This window comes from Lepidochelys olivacea (assembly GCF_965140295.1).
Source record: "Lepidochelys olivacea isolate rLepOli2 genome assembly, chromosome: 1".
Classification (NCBI taxonomy): domain Eukaryota; kingdom Metazoa; phylum Chordata; order Testudines; family Cheloniidae; genus Lepidochelys; species Lepidochelys olivacea.
In genome coordinates, this window is record NC_140411.1 from 49,759,638 (window position 1) to 49,784,366 (window position 24,729).

Genomic DNA, 24,729 nt, shown 5'->3' on the forward strand with positions numbered 1-24,729 from the left:
AACAGCTCACCAAAAGGAAAAGGGCATTTTGCTCACTGAACTATGAGTTATGATGAAACAATAAAAAGGAAGTGTTTAGCAAAGAGTATTGCCACCCTTCTTCTATTAAATTGCCCTGGAGAGACACATGCTGGCTGTGTCCAAGTATTCAGGTATTTATGTTTCTTCAAGAGTGTTTCCTGTAAGTAGATAATCCTTTTTACCAGGGATTGGCACACCTTTGGCACACGGTCTGCCAGGGTAAGCCCCCTGGCGGGCCCGGCCGGTTTGTTTACCACATCCACAGGTTCACCCGATTGCAGCTCCCACTGGCCGCGGTTCGCTGCCCCAGGCCAATGGGGGCTGTGGGAAGAGGTGGTCCAGCTCACCAGGGGGCTTACCCCGCCATGGGGCTTACCTTGGCGGGCCGTGTGCCAAAGGTTGCCGATCCCTGCTTTATGTAGAAGACTGATACATTTTATTTAAGGGGTCCTTGAAAGGTAAACTTCTCACTTTAGCCAATGCGTGTGCTCCCAGTCAAGGGCAAGCTGCTGTTTTTGTTGTTTGTTTGTTCAGTTTTTTAAGCACTTAGGAAATTTTAGGGAAGGAGATATTATTCTAGGGGGGGATTTTAACAAGGTGCTTAATCCCTGTAGGAGTTTATAGAGGAGAAAGCACAAGCGCAGCAGCAACTGATATGGGGACTGGTAAGTCCCACAACCAAGAACAGCAGTAAGACATGGGGGTGAGCTTGTGTAAGATGTGTCCTGGAGATGACCCTGTTGTGTTTTTATCAACCTTAAAGAGAGTAGCAATGGAGCCAGATGGGATAAAGGATCGTGGACCCGCCAAGTGGCACCCTACTTGTCCAGAGAAGCCCAGGCAGACTTTGTGGCCCTGAGTGAGGAGCAAGCCTGGGACTATGGTAGAATAAAGGTGGCCATCCTGGACAGGGTTGGCCTTTCGGGGGGAAAATATAGACACAAATATTGGGCTGCTAGATGGATTAGAGGTGTGTGACCCCAGGCAGGTGTGCAAAAATTAACAGATTGGGCAACCCATTGTCTACAACCAGATACCCAAGCTTGGGGGTAATAATAGACATAATAATACTGGAGCAATTTCTCCAGTGCCTCCCTGAAAGCACACACTTATGGGTCTGGAGGAAGCGGTAAAGCTGGCAGAGGAGTTTGTGGGTGCAGATTTTCCTAAGAAAGAATTCCAGATGTTTCAGGGACAGGACTCAGGGAAGAAGGGCAGCAATTTGGCCACATCCTGGATGATTGAAAAGAAAAAGGAGGAGATGATGGGACTTCTTTGGGGAACTAGGGGAGTGATTTGCTACCAATGTGGGCAGTCAGTGCATATAAAGCTGGATGGCACAGATATGAAATGTGGGTTTGCCGAATTTTGTGGGTGGACTCAATCTACACAGGCAGAAAAAGAAAATGCCTAGCATCCCTGTAAAAGTGGAGAGGAGGCGCCAGAGGGGACTGGTGGACACGGCCTCAGGATGCACACTGGTCCAGAGGGGTTTTGTGAAGCCTTGTTGGATACTACCGGGTGACAGCCTGAAACTAGAATGCATCCACTGCAAGAGGAGGCTCTGCCCAGTGCAGAAATATCCCTAGAGGTCAAGAAGCACTTTGAGTGGAAGCAGGTAGGGGTGGTAGATGGGCTGCCCCATCCAGTCATTATAGAGACAGACTGGAGCCTCTTCCCTTATAAGGAGAAAATGAGGGTCTAGAGTCCCCCACGGCAGGAAGCAAGACCAACAGGGAATGGGGCAAAGGAGTAGATATAGGAAAACCAGAGAACCCTAGACATAAAGATACAAGCCAGAAGGAAGACTGGACCACCCTCAAAAGGAGAGGGTGAAAGCAGATGGCCTAACACAAGGGGCTGAGGAAAATAGTGCTCCTAGCTTCAAGTGAAAAGCAGGCAGTTCCAGGGAACCTCACCACCAGCACAGCAGGAGGAGGGATCCTGGGACAAGTTTGTGGGGTTGGGGGAACCAGAGCCCCCAATTGGAGGAGGAAAGGGAGGCATAGTGACAGGCCCTGCCCAAACTGAAAGAGAAGGCAAAGGGAATGGGGAAACAGGCTGTCCATGGTGTGCGAATCTGTGGGTGGAAACAAAAATGATGAGGATGACCCTCACCCACAAAATGTGACTTCTAGGGGTGGAACATGGACAACCATGCTGGGGCGAGCATGGGGAGCTCAGAGCCTCTAAAGAAGGGAGAGTGCAGAGGAAAAGAGACCTTGCAAGGATGGGTGGTGTGTGACAGAGTGCAAAAAGTGTGTAGGTGAGCCTGCGCTCTGATAAGTTAGATGCTAGTTAGTGCCCCACAAGAAGCTGACTGGGGGGGTAAAAACTTAATTAGCTCCATCAGCCCCGGACTTATAAAAGTGTGCGCCTTTTAGGAAGGAAGTGTGGGGGGGGGGGGGAGGGGAACAGAGTTAGCTGCATCTAGTCATACAGAGCCTCAGAGAAGGGAGATCTCTGTTCCCCTCAGGTCCTGCTGAGACAGCCTAAAGCTCAGCAAATATTGTAAATAGGCAGGAGCATGGGGGAGTGTGGTGATATTGGTGAAGGGGAATTGTAATAGTTTCACTGTGCACACACCTGGTGATATCTGTGCATTTTCTTCAGGGAAGAGGATGGGGTGGAGGTGGGCCCCTGTTACAATTAGATTAAAAGATTGGATATAAAAAGGGAGATTTAATAACTGGTTTCAGTCTGATCTCTCCAACATTTGCTAACATTTTGCATTCTTTGTATGCTTCAAAACAAAGTGTTAAACTACCCAGAGGGTGATGTAGTTCTTTCAGGCAAATTGCTGCAGAGGAAGCTAAAGTTGTAATTAAGATTTTAAAATCAAGAAGGTCCTGATGGATTTTCTTTGGAGTATTCTAAAGCGAGTGGTGGTCCCAATTTTAACTGAATTGTTTAATGGATAATTGCAGGAGAATGAGATTACAGATTTATGGAAAAATCAAAAAGTGTGGTTATTACTAAAGAAGGAAAAGATCTTACTAACTCTGCACCATACAAACCTATTTCTTTAACTAATGTGAAAACCAAAAATTATCCCAAATAGATTGTCTGATGCTGTGTATAAGAAAGGTGACTATTTGTATCACTGTTCTTACCAGTGTTGCACAATTTCCATAAATCTTATACAAAGTGCATCATGTAAGGTGTCAATAGAAAAGTTACAATCTATCAAATATGATTATCCTGGTTAAATTAATGTATCATCCTTGTATCTAAAGTTATGAATATTGGCCATGGACTTGTATCTTATACATGAGTTGTATTCCTGGGTAAGATCCACCAGATAGCTGTCTGGCCTTAATGTAAATTCTGTGTATTGATGGCCCATCAAGGACACTTAGCTTTCACAATGAGCCATAGAAGAAACTCATTCTGCCCAAATAGCTCTTACTGGGGACACCTCGGACTCCGAGGGGCCAATGGCCACCCCTTGTGGTTCAGTAAACTATGTAAGGACATGTGATATGCTGATATGGCCCTGGACCAGTAGTGTAGCTAGGAATGTAAGTCTGGGTGGGCTGCAAATTATTATGGATGGGCAATATCTCACCCATACATTTCTTTACAGACACAGCTTTGCTTTTGATTGGCCTCTCCCTCCGCCAACTGATGTGTCTCCCTGGCACTAGCAGTGGTAGCTGCAGGGACACAATGGGGGGGCCCCTCAGCAGCCCCGTCACATTGACGGGGGTCTGAGGACAGGGGGGAGATCACTGAGCACACTGGCCCAATTTGTTGGGAGTGTGGCTGGAGCCATGCTGCTCCAGAGCACAAGCCCCCTTGGCTCTCCACGTCCCAGCCCAGCAGAGCTGCGGTTTGCAGCTTTTTCTGCAGCCCCTGGAGCAAAACCCCAGCAGCTGAGTAGCTCCCAACTTTCCTGCTGGGGAAGGGGGATGCAATTCTTCAACTGAAACTAGCCTGGGTGACGGAGAGAGCAAATAAACCCAGCTGGGAAGTGGGAGGAGAGCTTGCCTCTCAGGTGCCAACCCCTCTGCCTCACGCAGCACCCAGGGGCAACCCAGAGGACTCTCCCACCCCCCACCACCCGCTAAACACACACACCAAGTCCAGCAATTATGAAAACGCCCACAATGGGCAACAGGGCATTGGTGTGGTTGTTGGGGAAACTTGGCTGAACTGTTAACTTTTCCTTTTCTCTATGTCTCCCCCAAGCAGCTCTAATCCCCACTTTCTGCAGCATGGGAACAATCTGTAGCCCGTGATTTAAAAAAAACACTGCTCTCCCACTCCCAGTAACAGAGCGAGAGACACACGGAGCCCCTTTACCATGCTCAGAAATTTCCTCTGCATGCAGTTCTTTATCCAACTTGAGATGCTGGGGCTTTGCTTGCTTTCAGTGAGACATGCTGCTAACCGCGGCTTCTGGATGCTGCTTTTTGCAGAGGCATTTGCAGGAGGTGGGGGAGTTGGAAGTAATTGATTGCAAAGAAAAAGTCAAGTTGGTGGCTGTCATAAATATAAAGGGGATGGTAACCACCTTTCTGTATACAGTGCTATAAAATCCCTCCTGGCCAGAGGCAACATCCTGTTACCTGTAAAGGGTTAAGAAGCTCGGCTAATCTGGCTGGCACCTGACCCAAAGGACCAATAAGGGGACAAGATACTTTCAAATCTTGGGGGGAGCGAAGGGAAGGAGAAAGGCTTTTGTTTGTGCTCTTCGTTTACATGGTTGTTCTCTCTTGGGACTGAGAGAGGCCAGACAGAAATCCATCTTCTCCAACCCATCCTAATCCAAGTCTCCAATATTGCAACCCGTATAGGTAAGCCAGGCAAGGTGGATTAGTTTATCTTTTGTTTTATGTGAATTTTCCCTGTGTTAAGAGGGAGGTTTATTCCTGTTTTCTGTAACTTTAAGGTTTTGCCCAGAGGGGGATCCCCTGTGTTTTGAATCGAATACCCTGTAAAGTATTTTCCATCCTGATTTTACAGAGATGATATTTTACTTTCTTTTTTTTTTTTTTTAATAAAATCCTTCTTTTAAGAACCTGACTGATTTTTCCATTGTTCCAAGATCCAGGGGTTGGGTCTTTGATGATTTTATAACAAATTGGTTAGGATATTATTCTCAAGCCTCCCCAGGAAAGGGGGTGTGTAGGGCTTGGGGTATTTTGGGGGAAGATGTCTCCAAGTGGTCTCTTTTCCTGTTCTTTGTTTAAAACGCATGGTGGTGGCAGCATACTGTTCAAGGACAAAGGAAAGCTTGTACCTTGGGGAAGTTTTTAACCTAGCTGGTAAGAATAAGCTTAGGGGGTCTTTCATACAGGTCCACACATGTGTACCCTAGAGTTCAGAGTGGGGAAGGAACCTTGACAGTGGCACTGGTGGAGGGGGAAACAAACAAACTGAGCTTTGTTTGAGACAATAAAATTCCATGCACTTGGCAGAGGATATACAAAGGTTCCTGAGACATCTTCCTTTTGTCTTCATTCCCTGCTTCATTTCTCTGGATTGGATTTCTAACAGTGAAGCTCTAAACAAGGACTGATGACCCCCAATCTGTTTGGATAATTCCAGAGAGGCTTTTGCAAGCTCACAATTTATTCCATCACTGCTATGATCTTGAGCTATGAACACTGAAAAATGACCTATATGTATATGATCTATTAACCATTTATAACCCTCTTCTTTTCTTTTATATTAAGCCTTTAGTTTTTAGTTAGTAAAGGATTGGCATCAGTGTGATTGTTGCATAAGATCTGAGTTATATATTGACCTGGCTAAGAGGCTGATCTCTTGGGATTAGGAGGACCCTATATTATTTGATTAAATTGGTTTTCAGTAACCACTCATCATAAAGTCCAGTGTATGGGTTTTTCACTTTGTTACTGGCTTGGTATAGTCTAATGATAGAATAACCACCAGTTTGGGGTGAATCTGCCCTATTTCTTAGCAGTTTGTCCTGAATTTGGCATCCTCTGCTGTGATCCACTGAGACATGGTGACAGTGTCATGTTGCCCATATCTGTTCCCCTACCAGTCTGGGATCGTTGCGAGCTGGCGTCTATCTGATAATATCAGAGGATCTCTGAATTTGACCTAAAATATTAATTCTGGCAATTCTTCCTGTGTGCTGCTTTCTTTGGATGCTGAGAAAGCCTTCAACAGGCTGGAGTGGGAGTACAGTACTTCAGACAGATTTTGATATGGTTTGGTTTTGGAAATCCGTTTTAGAGGGGAATATTAAACCTATGTACTCATCCTTCAGTGTCTGCTTTGGTCATCAGTCCCTTTCTTTTACTTTGTCTAGGGGTATAAGACAGGGTTGCCTTGTGAGTTTGCTTTGGCACTGGAGCCATCTGCAATGTGTGTGAAGCAGCCCCTTTGTGTAGGGCATTAAAATGCCTTCAGAATTAGAACACAATGTAGCTTTGTATTCTTGATAGTGTTTTGCTATATTAGGAGGATCCAGAAGCTTTGCTAAAAATTATAGAACAACTAATTTTGAAATTTGGGCAGCTACCAGGTTTCAGAATATACTAAAATCAATCTGAAATGTTAAGAATTAATATTCCTGAAAGGGCTGAAACAAACTCTTGTCAGTTACGTACATTAATATAGGTAAAGGAATCTTTAAAATATTTAGGAATAAATATTGTGGGGAAACTTAAAAATCTTTTTAAGGCAAATTATTCTCCAGTGAGGAATAAAATAATAAAAGACTTGGAGGAATGGAAAAGATATGAAATTTCTTGGCTAGGTAGACTAGCCTCGGTTTTCCTCCCAAAGGTGTTAGGTTTTTTTCAGTGCATCTCTGTTGGTGTCCCTGACATGACATTAAAACATGGCAATATGTGCTATTAAAATTTGTAAGGAAATATAAAAGACATAGGGTGAGTTCTAAAGCTCCGTATAAGCCTACAAAGTGGGGTGGACTAGTGTTCCCTAATTTGGTTGATCTTTATTTATTTATTTATTTATTTATTTATTTATTATGCATCACAATTAAAAAATTAGATCATTTGCGTTAATGATCCAAACACTGGGCAAAACTTGAACAAGACTCATACTCAAATATAGCTATTCATAGTCATTGTTAGGTTAAAAAGAAATTTAGATCACCTGAAAAAGCCCCAAAATACTCATTCATCGAGACCACCTTAGCAGCTTTGGACAATTTTTTTGAATTCCTGTTACCACGGTGCTCTCCCTTAGCTACTTTCATTAATAATAAGGAATTTATCCCTAGTCACAAATATTTCCTATTTGTAGTGTGTAAGAGTTGAGATTACTCAATTTGGATAGGTGTTCCTGGGTCCTGATATGAATCATATCAAGCAATATGTAAATAATATGTACAATAATATGTTTTCAATATGTACAAATCAAACATTTTATTGTGAAATCTGGTTACAGGGTGGCTCTATACAGACAGCTAACCCCATTTGGGGAGTTGACCCAGGAGTAAACTGCAAAAAAAGGTTTATTTCTAAGATATATACAACTTTGGTTTAAAAAGCTGTTCAGAGAACAGCTGAGATGAAAAGATGGCTAAGGGACTTTGACAAAGAAATTGATCTGTCTGAGTGGGTCTCTGTATGGGAAAGAGGATACATATCTTCAATTTGTGTAGCACATAAAGAAAAATATCATAAATTACAGTATAGATGGTATTGTAATCTAGTTAAGATCCATAATTTTTTTTTCTACGGGGCAGGCACTCTGTTCGGGGTGAGGGAGAAAAGGGAACATATTTGCATGCATGGTAGTCGTGTCCAGGAACTAGATGCTTTTGTGAGGAAATTATTAAAAAGCTTCATCTTGTGACAAAATGCCAGCTTCCTGTGGTCCCCTGACCTGCTTACTTAATGCTTCAGTAAAAGATCTACATTTTAAACAGAATACACATTATATTTGTTGTTGTTAGCTCTAGGACTTGGTATTGCACATTATTGGAAAAGTCTGAATTCTATAGAACTGTGGTTTAGCAAAATATGGACTGTCCTTGTAATGAAAACACTTCCACAAGAGGAAACACCAAAAAGAGGAAGGGCATTTAGAAATTTGGTCACCCTTTTTAGCATACTCAGAGGAGAAGGGCTCTCCCACCAGCAAGCTAGAATCTGAAGTCATGTTCTTTGAATATTAACCTGATCCTGCATAAGTAACATACAATGTTGTATGTTAATGTTTTAGAGTAACTGTGCCATAATAAAAAGTTTCAAAAAAGAAAATGCAAAGAAAAGCTTATACTACAAGATCACAAGATGCCATTTTCCCTAGACCTTTGCACCTTAACTTTTAAAAGAAAGAGAGAGCTGGGGAAAATTACAGCAGCACTCAGGAGATCAAATATCCACTATGGATGGGGATTCCCATTTTCATTCTCATTCAGTTTCCAAAATCAGTAGTACACAGTGAGTGACTCTAAACAAGGAAAAAGTACACTCCAGTCACTTGGGATAGAGATCCAAATCTCAGGCACCCAAGAACATACTCCAGAGGTAGAAACTAATGATAAGCTGCTGAAAAAATCATCCGAGATGGTGAAACCCAAGAAAAGGAGGGTAGGAAAAATAAAGACAGAAGACTCTAGAGAATGTTCTGTCTATGGCAGAAGTGATGCTGAACAAGAGGACCCAGATACCTGAGTAACCTGAATATTAACCAGAAGATATTTATTGGGAGTCATAAAGAATGAACAGTAATTATGTTAACATAAAGATACTATGAAATTTGGTTTAATTGGGTGGGTTAGAGTTGGGTGAAACATTTTGGACAAATAGTTTATTTGCCAAAAAATGCAGTTCAGTTGACCTGAAACTATTTGTGAATTTGACATGAATTTACTAAATAATTTAAGCTCCTCCCCCCGACCCCACTTCCCACTTAGATGCCATTCACAAACTTTCGGGAGGGAAGAGGAGAATGTGGTGGTGATGTTGTCTTCCGTCTGACTTTTAGCCCAGTGGTTCAGTCACTCAATTGGTATGTGGGAGGCCTGGATTCAGTTCCCTCCTCTGCCTGAAGAGGAGAAGGGAGAAGCCAGCCACCTCAAAGAAATAATGGATTGGGAGTAATCTAATCCAGCCAAGCACGAGGTCGTAACTGAACAAGAAAATGGTGACCATGTAAATATTACTAGGCTACCATAGATTAATTCTTAAAAAACCATGCCCTCCAGAAATTTATACATATTCCTTAGCAAATGCTACTCTCTGGGTTTGGGATAGAATTAGAAAAAAGATCTTTTCCTTCACCCATGACACCCATTGTAAATAATCCAGATTTTAACCCAAATTACAAATCAGAGTTTTCAGTGCTTGGGAGAGCTATGGAGTACATACAGTTGGCCAGTTGTTCACCAAAGGAACTTTTTAAAGAACTTTTTAGAAATCAAAATCAGTTTTAATTGCCTCACTCTCCCCGGTATCAGTACCTTCAGATTAGGCGTTCTGTTTCGCAACTTTCTAGTAAAAAAAAACTTTCGTTTTATGGAGAAAGTTAACTTTAATAGAAGTGATGGCTTTTGGTTGATTAGGTTTTTTGTTCGTTTGTTTCCTAATTGATATCAGTCTTTGCAGGCAACTTTCCTAATATCCATATATGACACCATGGCTACAGGATTTGTATAGACAGTTACCCCGGGGGAATGGGCTTTGATATGAGTAAGAGGACATGGAACCTCAGTCTGGAATAATAAAAAAAAAGACTTTAAGACACTTTAATTGTTAAATAAATAAATATAAACTGAATGGAGATACATGTTGGAGAAATTGTGGTCAAAGAGGTAATTTTATGCACTTTTTATATGGACGTGTCTCGTCATCAAAGTATTGGGATGTCAGTCGTAATCAAATATTACAAATTGTTGGATATTTATTGTAAAATGATTCCTTGTTAATTCTCTTGGGACCTCCTAATGGAAATGATGGTCAAATAAATGAAAAATTAATCTCCTCTGCAAGTAGCTGCTAGACTACTAATAACTCTGAAAGTGGAATGGTTAAAATATATAAGTGGTTGTTATGGAAAAAAGCATAAGTTACCCAGCAAAATAAAGGACAGGTATATAGATAGATAGATATTTGGTTAACATTTATTTGTATGTTCACTTGCAAAAATCAACATCTCTCCAATTTTTAATATTCATGTTTGATAGACACACCTAGTTTGCTAAGTATGAGTAGAATCTGTATTTTCACTTTATTTAATAAAATCCCCAGAAACAAATGTGGTGGATGAGGTAAAGAAGCTCACTCTTTAATATGGTAATGGTAATATCCCTGCCAATAGAGACAGTTGACTATATTATTCTGTAATGTTTCTCTAAACAAAAAGATAAGTGCATTGTTGTAAAGATTGTTTTTCTAATATTTATAGGGCAGTGATTTGTAACCTTTTTAAAACTTCCTAAATAGTTATAAAATGAAGAACCCATGGTTGTCTTCCTAATCTTTTTTTTAATGCTGTGATATTGTGCATGGAGAATGATCATGATAGATTATATTTTTCCCATTAAATTATTGTTCCATTAACTACAAACAATAGATCCAAAGAAAGGGAAAAATGTAAAACATTGAATTTAATTGTAGGTCCTTCATTGTCCCCTGCATGGTATAACTTGCATAGGAGACAAAAACAGAAATTTAACTTGTGGAGTTTTCTACTAATTTTTCTGTCCACGGGACATTCACACTTTCCCTCCCACTGGTAGAAGCCTGGAGTTCCATCCTCAAAATTTGTTAGTCCACTGCAGTCCATAGGAGGCAAGAGATATCTGCACCGATGTCCCATGTCTCCTCTCTCCTATCCATAGCATCAAAAGCTGGTCACTGGAGAACGCTCCTGCTGTGGACACCCACTATAGCTCCAAACTGACACAAAGGGTCAGTAATGAGAGGGAAACAGCAGGAGTAAATACAGTTTGCAGACTACAAGATAGAAATAGAGTAGTATTTCTAAGGTGATATTTTCAATAATCCTGTTTTTTAACAATTTACAGAGCTGGAGAAGATGTTAGATGGCTCATTTGGTGAGATGAATAGCTTGGAAGATAGATTTCACATTTCCATTAAGTCAGGTGGGAACAAAATGGCACAAAATGCCCTGCAAGATGGAGAGATGCATGAAATGACCATAGATATGCCAGATGCAGGGGAACATGTTCTTTCTGTATGTCGTACTAGTGGCAAATGTCTACAAGAAGTGAAAACAACCAACTGGACTAAGAAAACACACTTTGATAAAATGTCTACTGTTTTACTTCAAGAGACTAGTGAAGTGATGGGGAATTTTAAAGATGCTTGCTTAAGGTGTGAAAGAGAATTGGATTCTCCTAGGTGTGAGCTGTTTACATCTAACATACCAAATAATAGAATACAGAAGCCCTCAGAAAATAGAAAATTTACAAGGGAGGATATACCATCTTCTTTAACGTCTGAATGGTCTCAGCTGAACTTATCTGGTCTAGATGTAACACAACTGGAAAAAATATCCACCCGAGACACTTGTTCACCATCCAGTTTCTGTAGCAAGAAAAGATCTGAAGGCAAATTAGCACTTATGACTAAGGAACATGCTAACTTCAGTACTTTTGAAACATCTTTACTGAATACTTCAAGTCTAATAAAAGCAGAAAAGCTGTTGAATATCAATTGGTCAGAACACATAGAGAATGAAACAAAAACTTATGAAAAGTACTCAACCTCTGAAACCTCTCTAATGCATTCTGTCTCTCTGAGTGTTCAGGATCCAACTTTAGTGAAAGCATGTGCAGCTGAAAAGGTTTCTGAAGTGAACTTTTTAGACTGTAGTTCCTTCTTAATGGAAAATACAAACTTTACAGAATACCCAGAAGTCAATAACAGTTGCTTTCATAAACATTTAAAGGAACATTCTAAATCTTCCATAACTAATGTTACCTCTCACCCTGTTATATGTAATGCTTCAATTCCAAATAATCCTGATGGCACAAAATGGTCAACAAGTAATGAAAACACCCCTATGAGATCTGGCTTGGAAAGCATGAGTGTGTTATCCAGCTTGAAAAAGAGACCAAAAAGATTTATTTATACAGTAAACAATGCTTCCCCGTATCAAGAGGGAAACGTCCAGAAAGAAATAAAAACATGTTCTTCTACTCATTCTGCATCATCTCATTCAGAATTTGAATCATGTACCTTTAAAGGTCCTGATACAGCCAATAATGATGATCAAGGTATGGCTTTTAATTATTTTCATTAGTTGAAGTTTTTTTAATTAAACTTACCTCTTGCTTCCCCTTCACAATTCAGATGAACAAGTATCGTTCTGAAGGGAAGTGTAATTCATGAGATTGATAATGGGGTCTGATAGTGACAGAAAGATATTACCATATGAAAACAGTCTGGTTAGCTTATGTGAAATGCATTGGTCTCAGTTTAGTTTCTAGAAGAAAAGTTTCCAGCTCAAATAAATGGTCAGAGCTGACAACTTTTTTTGCAGTGTCACCAGAGGTGACTGAATGGGCATGGAGTATTCTAGAGAGAGTGTCTCTAGGTCAGGGTTCATGAACAGTATGGGGAACATTGTACTACCGTTGCATCCTTTATGTGTAGCTGGAGGGCTTGAATCTCTAGACCAGAGGTGGGCAAACATCCTGCCTGGCCCTTGAGCTCTCAGCTGGGGAGGCTAGCCCCTGGCCCCTCCCCTGCTGTCCTCCCTCCCCCGCAGCCTCAGCTTGCTGTGCTGCCCGCCCTGCTGCCCGCACTCTGGGCAGCATGGCTGCAAACTCCTGCCAAGGACCGTGGCTGGCTCCGGCTGGTAAGGGGGCAGGAAGCGGGGTTGTTGGATAAGGGGCAGGGGGTCCCGGGGGCAGTCAGGGGACAGGGAGCAGGGTTGGATAGGGGGTGGGGTCCTGGGGAGGTGGTTAGGGGCAGGGGGTCCCAGGAGGGGATGGTCAGGGGACAAGGAGCAGGGGGCGGTTGGATGGGGCGGAGGTTTGGGGGGGCAGGGTGGGCAGGGGGTGGGGAATGGGGGGGTTGGATGAGGTGGAGGTTCTGGGGGGGCGGTCAGGGCACTGGGAACAGGGTGTGGGAGTCCCGGGGGGCCTGTTAGGGGGTGGGGGTGTGGACAGGGGGCAGGACAGTTAGGGGACAGGGATGGGGCGGTTGGATAGGGGGTGGGGTCCCGGGGGGGCAGTCAGAGGTAGGGGTCCCGGAAGGGGGCAGTCAGGGGAGAAGGAGCAGGGGGGATTGGATGGGTCGGGGGGTTCTGAGGGGGGCAGTCAGGGGGAAGTGAGAGAGGATGGATAGGGGGCGGGGGCCAGGCTGTTTGGGGAGGCACAGCCTTCTTTACTTAGCCCTCCATACAGTTTAGCAACCTTGATGTGGCCCTCGGGCCAAAAGGTTTGCCCACCCCTCCTCTAGACTTTTCCATCTGGTACCTTTCAGGAGCACTAAAACACTTTTTAAAAAAAAATCTGCCAGGGTTAATGTAAATTATACACCTGTTGTGATATACATAATTTCTTTTCAAAAGCTGTGAATCCCGCCTCGTGATGCTCTTACCGCAGAATCCATGTGCTGTGACTTCACAAGGGGGACACCTATTCCTCTATTTTAACAAAAGCATTACTTGATTTGTGATCACAACTCATGGTATTTGAACTGAAGGCTACTGATTTCTGTTCATGGTAAAGTCAATTGTCAGACCACGATTAAAGTATATAAGGCCCTGATCCTGCAAACACATACTTGAAATCAGTGGGACTACTCGTGGTTATATAATTAAGCATGTACACAAATGTTTACATAATTGGGGCCAAAGTTGTATTTAAGGGCTAAGTTAATTAACTTCAGTTTATTTGAATAAGTGAGAACTGCTTTGTGTCTTCTATTTATTGACATGTCTAACTATTTTACAATGTTTTTCATTTCCTTATAGATCTTTTGGTTTCTTCTTCTGAGAGAAAGTATTTGCGGTCAGATACTGAGGAAAATTCCATGCTATTGAGCAAATATGCCACAAGAGCAGATAGAGTAGATAACTCACCTAATAGTTCTTTCAATAACAGAATGATACATCAAGACTTGAAAGACGTTTTAAGAAATAATAGCAGGGAACATCAGCCTGCTTCATCATTAGATTGCTCAGAAACGTCCAATACTCCAAAAGAATATTTAGTGGTTTCTTCAAACAGTAGAAATGTTTTGAGTGTAAAGCCTAAAGTTATAGCCACAGCTTGCCTCCTAACAACAAAGCATTCCGAAATGGACTTTGGTAGGATTAAACATGTGGTTAAGTGCCTAAAGAAAGACGAGATGGATATGCATAGGAACGTTAATCCAAATAATGACACTGTTATACTTCAGATCTTTAAGGATCAACCTGGAGAGCCGTCTAGTGATAATGAACAGTTGGTTGAAATGAAACAAGAGCCAGTATCTATGAAAAATTGTCACTTCAGTGATACTTTGAGTGAAATTAACCTTGACATAAGTAAGAACAATAGTGTTTGTTGCAATAAAAAAACATCAGGAGATGAAGATGGTGTTACAGGCCATTTGCCAATAGATGAATGCGAAGCTGTAACTCTGCCACCTATGGCGATTCAGCCATATAAAAATTCTAGCACTGTGTTAAACAGAGAGAGAAAAACAGATGTAGTTCCATTTTCAAAAGTTATAGCTGCTGATCAAGAAACCAAGTCAATTGAAAAGGAAGAAAATAAGCTTCAGACAGCTGCTAACAAAAACACTGTAACTCTAGAAAGTGGCAAAAAACCGTTTGATCACAAAGACTGTGGTTCATTACAAGTTGTAATTTCTGAAAAATCTACCTTGCCAGAGCTTGTATTACAAGTCAGACCTGAACAAATAGTCTCAGGCTTTGTTACACAAGAACCAGAGCCTAATGTAGAAGATAAGTATTGCATAGAGAAGGTGATCAAACTTAGTTCCAAACATATTGCATCAGATAAAGATTTATATTCAAAAAAACCTTTATGTTTAGACATCATGTCAAAAGAAAACCCAGAAGACAAAGAGAAATGGTCAGGACATGCAAGTTTTAATGGCCATGGCTTAAATGAAAGCTTTGGTGGCTTCCAAACTGCTTCTAATAAGCAGATAAAACTCTCTGAAAATAGCATTACAAAAGGCAAAATGTTGTTCAAAGATATGGAAGCTGAGTGCCTTGAAGACTTTTCCAGAGAAGAGGTCAAAAACATTTCAAATCAAATTACAAAGGAAAATGTTAAGATTTCTCCAGTTGTGGATAATAAATTGGACACTAACGATTCCCATGGTTTTGATTCACAGGCAAGTCTTGTTGAACCTAAGAATGCACAAGGTATCCTGCCTGAAAGCATTGATTCATCTCTTCAAAACTTGCCTATAAATCGACAACCTCAACTAAACAGAACTTTGACAGCAAGCCAAGAAGCTGAAATTACTGAACTTTCTAACATACTGGAAGAAACAAATAGTCAGTTTGAATTTACACAGTTTAGAAAGCAAAGTAATATAGTGCAAAATAATAGCTCTGAACTGTCTGGATGTGTAGATACAAATGAAACAACTAACTTGAAGAATATTTCTGATATGTGGCAAGATGCTGATTTTGATGACTCTTTTGAAACTGAAGCCCAAAGAGTAAATGATAAATCTAGTAAGCACACCACAAATGAAGAGTCTACAGTGATGGGTAATGTAAAAGAAGAGAGAGATATTTTCCAGAAAAATAACTGTGAAGAGTTTACCTCTACTAACTTATGCAGAAATGCAAATAAGACACTTCTTGTCCCAAGTTTTTCAGTATCTACACATGACAGTTTTTCTAATTTTGGAGGGTTTAGTTCAGCTGGAGGCAAAAAAATTAATATTTCTAATGAGGTTTTGATGAGAGCTGCAAAATTGTTCAGTAACCTGGATGATGATGGTGAGATGTTTAAACCCACTGAGATGAATCCCAGAAGTGGTTATTCTAATAAACACATGACTTCTAGAAGGAATGTTTCCAGATGTTTGCCAGAAAAAGACAACTATTGTGGAGAAAGTTTAAAAGATGCAAATGTTGAATACCAAAATACACTGAAAAATAATGAAGAAAATATTAATACATTTGTGCAAATACATAAAGAAAATCAGGGGGAAAGTACAAAAAATTTTGGTGAAAATGATTTTATTTCTAGTAGTACAAAAATTAATAATTTAAAAGCTATTAAATATTCTAGATATAAGATGGAAAATGGTCTGTCATCTAGTGAAAACCACAATCAGACTCTGAACATCTCAACAAAAAAAAATGAGTGTGACACTCAGTATAGTTTACAAGAAGGTTTGTCAGACCTAACATGTTTGAGCGAAGTGTCTAAAACTGAAGAAATATTAACTTTAAATATTTCAGATGAAACAGAACTGGATCCTAATAAAAATGAACAAAAGGTAAAAAATCTAGATGATTTTCAAATTGCATCTCGCAGTAATATATCAGTATCCCTAGCATCATTGGATAAACTCCATTTGTTTGAAACATGCACAGAAAAAGAGCTGGATAATATTTCATCAAATTCCAATAAGCAAATGAGAAATAGTGTAAACAAGAAAGGCAGAGGTGCTACTTCTGTAAAAAAAACCATTAATGTAAACCAAAACAAATCCAAAATAGGCTCTGACCATCAACAAATCTCCATCCAAGACACAGATTTTGAAATAAAAAATATAAAACAGAACAATATGACGAGTTTCCATACCGCTAGTGGCAAGAGAGTTATAATTACTAATGAATCTTTGACTAAAGCAAAACAAATTTTTGCAGAAGAAAATGTTTTCCTAGAAAATAAGCATAATATTGGTAATTTTGAGGACTCCAAGATTCAGGCTTTAAAAAAAAAGAAATATAACAAAGACATTATCAAAAATTGTGAGTTATTTGCAGAAATTACTCCCAAATGTTATCAAGAAATGCTTAACCTTACAGGTAACTTTGTTTCTAAAGAACTTGATAATCTACCTAAAAAGATATTAGATGATAGTCTAATTAAACAACCTGTGGATGTTGAAACTGTGAAAAAACTTTCAGTAGAGGTACATTTATCTGCTAATTTGGACAAAGAACCTGAAGAACACTCAGAAACTTCATTTTCAAAAAAGCCTGTTTGTGTGGCCATAGGAAAGTCAGATTTAGGATTTTATACTGGAAATGACAAAAAAAAATCTCTAAGTGAGGCATCTTTATTTGAGGCAAGAAAGCTATTTGCAGAGGGAGATCTGGAAAATTCACCCAAAAAAAAAGATGGCTCAGAAAGTACATTAATTGTTTCTGCTATTGACCAGATTACTACAGATTTGCATTTAAAAGAAGTATCCGATATTCTTGCAGAACATCCCATCTACATGAATATGAAAAATATTTTAACTGTAAAGGAGGACAAAATAAAAAATGATTCTCTTTACTTAACTCACAGGGAAGAACATTGCTCTTTTCATTTAAAAGATGATAGTAAAGGGTCTGACTTTCAACATTCAAATGATTCAAGTCATGATGTAAACTGCTTCCCAGAAAATATGGATAGTGTTTCTCAAGATCAGCCACTCGTAAGTCTCACTGCAGACAAAAACAACTTAGTTAGTTCTGAAGAAGATTTTCAAAATGAGAGTTATGTGAATCAAAACTGTGATTTAAAATTTCTGGATGCCAAGAATGTTTTGAAAATCTCAGCCACTGAAGTGGCAGGCTCCAGTTCAAAGTTTTCTAAGGATGGACTAGTTCCATTCAGTACAGCAAGAGGTAAAACAGTCACTGTTTCCTATGATGCACTAAAGAGAGTCCGACAAATGTTTCCAGAAAACTCTGATAAATCTAGGAAACAGAACACTGAAACTAAATCAGAAACTAATCAAAATGAAATTGCAGCAAATTGCTCTCAGACCTTGGACAGTGCTAAGTGCCCCACTTCTGCTAACTCTTCAAATATAGACAAGAATGAGACCTATAATTCATCTACATGCCATTTTCCCAATGCAAATGAGAACAGCTATGACGATGGACAAGCACTACAGTACAGTAGAAATAAATCTGTAGATATTGGGTCTGAGCCAAGTCCTCAGACATCATGCTTTCAGGTGAATGACACATTTTCTGGCCTATGTAAATTTCCTAAAAAACTAAATCATCAGTCAGACTTTTCTACAGGTAATTATGGATTTTTTAGCACAGCAAGTGGTAAACCTGTACAGTTATCGGAAGATTCATTGAAGAAAGCTAGAAGTCTCTTTTCTGAAATTGAAAATAATAATTGGTCAGATCAACAATGTGTATCAGAGCTGAAATGTGATTATGATGCATCTTCAGTTGGGGACCAAGTAGAAAAGTTTGTTGGAACAGGAAGTACTTCAGCACTTAGGAAATCTGAGATAGCAATATTACAAGAAAAAAGATTTCCAATCCCTGAACTGATTTCAAATGCTACTTTCAGATTCAGCTCAGCAAGTGGAAAGCAAGTGCTAGTTTCTGAAAATGCTTTTCTGAAAGTGAAGCAGGTGTTCGATGACACTGCCAACAGCAAATACTGCTTTGCAGATCAACTTAGTTTAAGACAAGATCCTGTTACAGCCCTAAAATCTTCTTTTAATTATGTTGATGCAACCAAAGCAGTAGATGAAGCCTCTTTAAAATCCCAAATCCAGGAAACTCATAATGAAGAACTTGACTTAACAAACAGCTGTCCTGTTGAAATGAAGCCTTTACGAAACGTTTACAATATTAAAATACCTGCATGTGCACCTCACAGTGAGAAAGATGAGCACCTAACTCTGTTAAACAGTTTTACACCTTCAGAGGAGACTCAGCTTTTCGAAAAAGAGCATCACGGTCTAAATAGGATGGAAATGGAAGCTGAAGCAGTTTCGTGCAGTGCTCCAACTAAAACAAAGCTGGATGTTTATCATCTTACATGCTCCCAAAGTTCAGAAAAATACTTGGAAACAGAAGCAGTAGAAAGTGCCAAAGCTTTTATGGAAGATGATAAACTCTCTAATTCTAAAGTAGAAAATAATACAAAAAAAACCCTCTTTTTTTGTAGAAAGATTGATAAAAACTGTCCATTAAACATGAGAATTGGGAAAAGACACATGGAAGAGAAAACCTCACTTGGTAGGTGTCTTTTTTTTTTTTTTTTTTAATTCCAGTAAGGGCATTTAATTTTGCATTTCTAAATAGTTTAGAGCACTTTGCAGTATAACTTGTTTAAGCTGATTTTAAGTAATCTAAGGGTTGAACCTGCTCTCCTTGATTTCAATGTCAAAACTCTCTTTGACATTGGTGATAACTTATCTATTGATTTCAGATGGCGCACGAGCAGGACTCTTGTTATGAAGCACAAACCGTACTTTAATAATTAGCATAATTCTAAAGCTGCAGATTTTTTTTGCTGATATTTATGAAAGCTACTGCTGCCACCTGAAAGCTATGGCAGACTCTCACTTTTCAGCATAGGGGGCCAGAACAGTAGCTCCTTCCTCCTGGGAGCAGGCAAGTGCTAATGGTATCTCTCTCTCTCTGCAAATCTAATTAGCTGCGTCTAAAGGGTATTCAGTCCCAGAAAAGGACAGGTAGTGTTTCCACCTTCATTATTTAGTGTCTCATCAGTGGAGAATAGCTTTCAGTTGTGACAGGATTTCATAGGGATTCCACGGGTAGAAGTGCTCCCTACATGGATGTCTGAATTAGGACATCTCTACCTGCCTAAGGGCTTGTCTACACTGGCAATTTACGGTCAAACACCCCCCTGAGCACAGCAAGTTTCAGTGCTGTAAAGCACCAGTGTAAACAGTATGCCAGTGCTGGGAGCCACGCTTCTTGTGGAGGTGGGGTTTTTTTAGAATGCTGGGAGAGCTCTCTCCCAGCGCTCTGCCGTGACTACACAAGTCATGTTAAAGTGCTGTTGCTGCCAGCGTTTAGTCACACCCTCTCCAAAGCTACTTTTAGCATTTCCTGTGGATTTCTTGCCATCCTGGCTGTGCAAGGGAGGTTGCAGGCACCTTGTGCCACACAGACAACTTTGTGGCATACTAATCCCCCGCCTCCCTCTTCTGAGCAAGAACTTCCTCCAAGGTCTATAGTAGCTTATGCTCCCCATAGATATTACCATGGAGTGAATCAAGCATATTGTCTACAAAGAAGTCTCCAACAAACTGTCTATTGTGTGAAGTTTTAGAAGCACTCCCAACAATGCTACATAATAGAGCCAGACAGGAAAAAAGTTTGCAAATTAAATCATCGGGATCCATTACTTCTGGAAAAGACTTTAACCATTTAAACAGATTTGACAAGAATGTTTTGATAATATTTAGTGTAGTTCTGAGAAGGGCTATAACCCCCTAAACAGACAGCCCCAAAGCTGATAAAACAGCCTAATCTTTCCACTTACACAAGCTATTTCCCTGCATTAGTACAGAGTGTAGGTTGCTCTGACATCACTAGCCCTGTAGGAAAGCTGCTTTATAGATATGCAAAAGCAAGGTAAATAAACACTTTTTGTTTAAATGTCTTTTAATTAAGTGTTTGGATAGTCATCAGTTTCTTATAAAATTGACCTTGGTTTTTAATTGGGAGGGTTTAAGGAAACATATCTCTTCACCTTGTGAATTGCTAATACTATGGTAATAAGGATGTATAATAGTGCCTAAGATAATAGTGTCAGTCAGACTTGGAATATTCTCCTTAAAGATTTTTGAAAAAATTTCTCTCTTTACTTTATATTCAAACTTAAAATTATTTATCATGTTCAGTTTTGTCAGTGATTTTTTCCAAAACACTTTACATAGTATAACAATATTTCAAATAATCAAGGTGTTTGAAACAGGCATGATATATGTGTATAACGGAACCGTAGACAAAATGCATTCCTATTTGATATCCTTCTCTTTGCTTTGATTACTAAACAGAAGCCAAATTGTGGGAAAAGACATTTAAATTCAGAAAGTGTGGTCTGTAAAGTTTCTAATTTTAGTTTGACGCAACTCTTTAAATGCTAAATGTAGAAGTTCAGCTACTATATTATAGTGGGAGAGATACTGAGCTTAAGGTGCCACAAGTACTCTTCTTTTTTTGAGCTTAAGAGAAAATTCTTTTTCAAAATTGGTGTATGTAATTTATTTTTCAGGAGAACCTCCAATTAAAAGACGACTATTACCTGAATTTGACAGAACAGAGAATCCCCACAAATCTTTGAAAGCTTCAAAAAGCACTCCAGATGGTAATTTTATTTTTCTTGTTCATATACGATATAGTAAATTGTCATATCAAGTGCCATTTATAGTTCTTCTTTTTTGAATAAACCAAAACAAAGAAGTTAATGAATTAAGATTGCTTAAACGCTTTTCCCATCAACACACTCATGAAAAATCAAGGAAATCGCCATTTAAGCAATATTAACATCTGTGCTAACCTGAAATCAGATGCCTTACCACACAAATAGAATACTGAAGTATATTCACAGCTCACCTCTATAAAAAAAAAAACTCTATCACTTCCAACATACAATCATCCGCAGTGCATGCATCCAGTAACTCAAAATTTCAAACTGCAACCTCAGTAAGATGAGGATACCTTACCAATAGGTGCATTTTTATGTAAACTAGTATATTATTTCTGCATAAAAATTTGGAGGTCTGAGTTAAAACATATTAACACCGAAGAGTCTTTGAGGAATATAGCTGCAGAGAGATCTTAACATCCCAAAGAGATGCTCTTTTAGATACCTTGAAACATTTTTATGGAGGGCCTTGAAGACTGGGACCAAGAATTTTACCCTGACCTGGTATTTTGTGGGGAGTCAGTGTAGTGACCAGAGCACTGGGGTTCATATGCTCTTGGCACCTGGTGTTGGTAAGGCGGGAGGCTGCAAACTAATTAAGCTAATTGATCTTTTTTAAGGACTGTCATCCTATCTAGATATACAAAGTTGCAGTGATTCACTCTGAAGGTCATAAAAAGCATGTATCACAGTGACAAAATTGTCATCAGACAATTTTGTAGAATTTAATAGGTGGCATTCTTTAGAGTGGCAGTTACTTGAGACTTAAGAATCAGTGAGGAGTGTAAAAAGGCCCATAATGTACCGACCAACTAATCACCTGGAAGCAGACTCCTTTAATAGAGGGTGATTGGATAGCAGTAGATAGCTCTTGGAAGCATTTTACACATTCTACAAGCATCTCTTCCATCTTGCCTTGGTTGAGTTTCTGCCAGTTATCTTTAATCCAGGTACTGATTGCAGCCAGCCACACACTGATATTTGGGAGAGGATACTGGTTATGCCTTCTGCACTGGAAGCGAAGCCAGGGATCATCTGCATAATGCTGATGTGAGATTGTGGTCTCCCCCACTTTGCTTCTCACCCAATGGCTTCATGTAGATGTTAAAAAGGATGTATTAGGATTTCTTTGGCACCATTAGTTTGAGCTAGAACAGCTATAAAATTGACGAAAAGACAAAAAATAATTACTGTAAGCTATATTCACACGTGTCTGAAGTACTGAGATGTGAAAAGTCTAAGCTGTCTACTACTGAGCTAATCTGAAATATAGCAGGGCTTAACATTTCTGGTCAGAAAGAATGCCTGTGGGCCAGAGGGTTTCTAGAAGCAGGCAGGTGAAGAGACACAGGCTATGTCTACGCTACCGCAGTAAGTCAACCTATGCTATGCAACTCCAGCTGCGTAATTAGTTACCGCGGGGTCGATGGGAGAAAATCTCCTGTTGACTTACCTTACTTTTCTCGTTGGGGGTAGAGTACGGCGGTCGATTGGAGAGTGGTCTGCAGTCGATTTGGCGGGTCTTTACTAGACCTGCTAAATGGATCTCAGAACGTCAATCCCGGTTGTGGTGTAGACCTGCCCACAGATCTGTGCCAAAAGAGGCTTTGCTGCTGGTTTCTAGCAGCTCTGTTAGGCAGGCAAGGGAGTTCTAATAACACGAACTGCTCTCACAATAATAGTAGCTGTTCAGGTTTTGGATCTGGGAAGCATATCTGAGCTCACTTGTCAGCACAGCAAAACTTACTTTTCACTCACTAATGGTAACCAAGGAGACCTAAATATTGGTCTCTTAAGACAAAGAGAATTTTATATGAAATCAGTTCATTTCCTTAAAAAATAAAAAAGGAAAAAAAAACCTGTTTATTGACTCTGTAGACTTGTGTGTATTATTTGTATATGTGTGTGTGTATACATTGTGGGTTGGTATACACACACACACACACACACACAATCTTCCAGAAATATCACATGTGCCATTGAAACATACTATGTTTTCATTATTTTTTAGGCACAGTGAAAGACAGAAGAAAGTTTATGTACCATATTCCTTTAAAACCTGAAACTTGTGTTCCTTTCAGGTAAGAAAAAAATGTGTAGTATAATTTCAGATTTATTTCTAAAGAATTGCTTAACAGAATATGGGGTGAATATGTTCTTCTGGATTGATTTAATCTTACTATAGTAATTTGCTACACAATTTTCTAAAAAAAATGCTAATCAATTTTAATTCAAATTATACTGAAACATCATCTAAATTTTTGCCTTACTATAAAACTGCTGCAATATTCCATGGAAATTCTACATATGTGTTCAGATTTTATTTTTCCATAGATATGAAATGTTGTATTAGGTAACCTGATTTCTTTGAAGTAATAAAGCATTAGCTAGTTCTAAGAATTATTTTATGTGAATGTAATTGAAAGTTGTTTACTAAATGGGAGACTATTAAAGAAAAAATTATAAGGAATGACAGACTTTGTTAGGTTTTGTATGAAAATTTACTGATAGCCAAGCTCAATTATATGTTGTTCAATATTTTCCTCTATACAGTGCTACTAAAGAACGACAAGAAGTCAAGAATCCTAATCTTACTATACCAGACCAGGGTTTTAAAGAATTTAAATCTAAATCTGACATTTTTCAGCATCATGTGTTAAGACAGTCTTTAAGTGGTACATCAGGCTTTTTTACTCCATTTAATAAGATTTCTGCTGAAGAAAGTGAGAAAAGAAGAAATCTGCCGGTATTGAGCAAAACTGCCAAAACTTTTGTGCCACCTTTCAAAGTTAAGACAAATGTTTCCACAAATGAGCAGCATGGCAGCAAAAGACTTGACTCATTGATTAACAAAAATATGAATAGAGATAAAGAACTAAAAGATGTCACAATTCAACCAAATACTGGAGAGTCTGAAGATTATCAGTTAGAGGAGAAAGATTGCACCAATCAAGTTACAGTGTGTAATTTAGGAGATAATGGAGATGGTGATTCAGGTATTTTCAAGCAAACATTTTTGAACATATATCTGTTGTGAGCAGTAATTGTTTGAATATAACCTTGAAGGTTTTTGCATATTATTGAGAGTTTATTGCTTTTATTTTTAAACCTAGATGTAGGAACATTAGAAATTTAAAAATTTAAAAGTAAAAATCTTTTTTCAATATTTGATTGATTTTGGTCTGTGATATTCATAATGCTGTATTTGCATTTATATGTAAATTTTGAAAGTGAGTCAAGGACTTGATATACCTTTGGACACTGGTTCTTGGAAAATAAGTTGTGTGACAGCTATTTGAATTTCATTTAACATTTGGTTATACATTTTTGTTTAACATACAGCATTCTAGGTGCTGTATAGAATGGTCACTTGTAGTATGTTTTATTTATTTATACATACGTACGTACGTACATTTATTTTGTTGGCTAAT

The 24,729-nt window shown here is 39.3% G+C and overlaps 1 protein-coding gene across 1 annotated transcript in view; it reads left to right on the top strand.

Annotated features, from left to right (window-relative positions):
- Nucleotides 1–24,729, top strand: part of BRCA2 (BRCA2 DNA repair associated) — a 97,033-nt gene that overhangs the window by 18,932 nt on the left and 53,372 nt on the right. Inside the window, exons 10-14 of the mRNA XM_084617686.1 lie at nucleotides 11,003–12,217; nucleotides 13,924–19,134; nucleotides 21,146–21,238; nucleotides 23,310–23,379; nucleotides 23,852–24,294. Of these exons, the coding sequence (XP_084473812.1) occupies nucleotides 11,003–12,217; nucleotides 13,924–19,134; nucleotides 21,146–21,238; nucleotides 23,310–23,379; nucleotides 23,852–24,294 (7,032 nt within the window). The remainder of the gene's footprint in view (nucleotides 1–11,002; nucleotides 12,218–13,923; nucleotides 19,135–21,145; nucleotides 21,239–23,309; nucleotides 23,380–23,851; nucleotides 24,295–24,729) is intronic.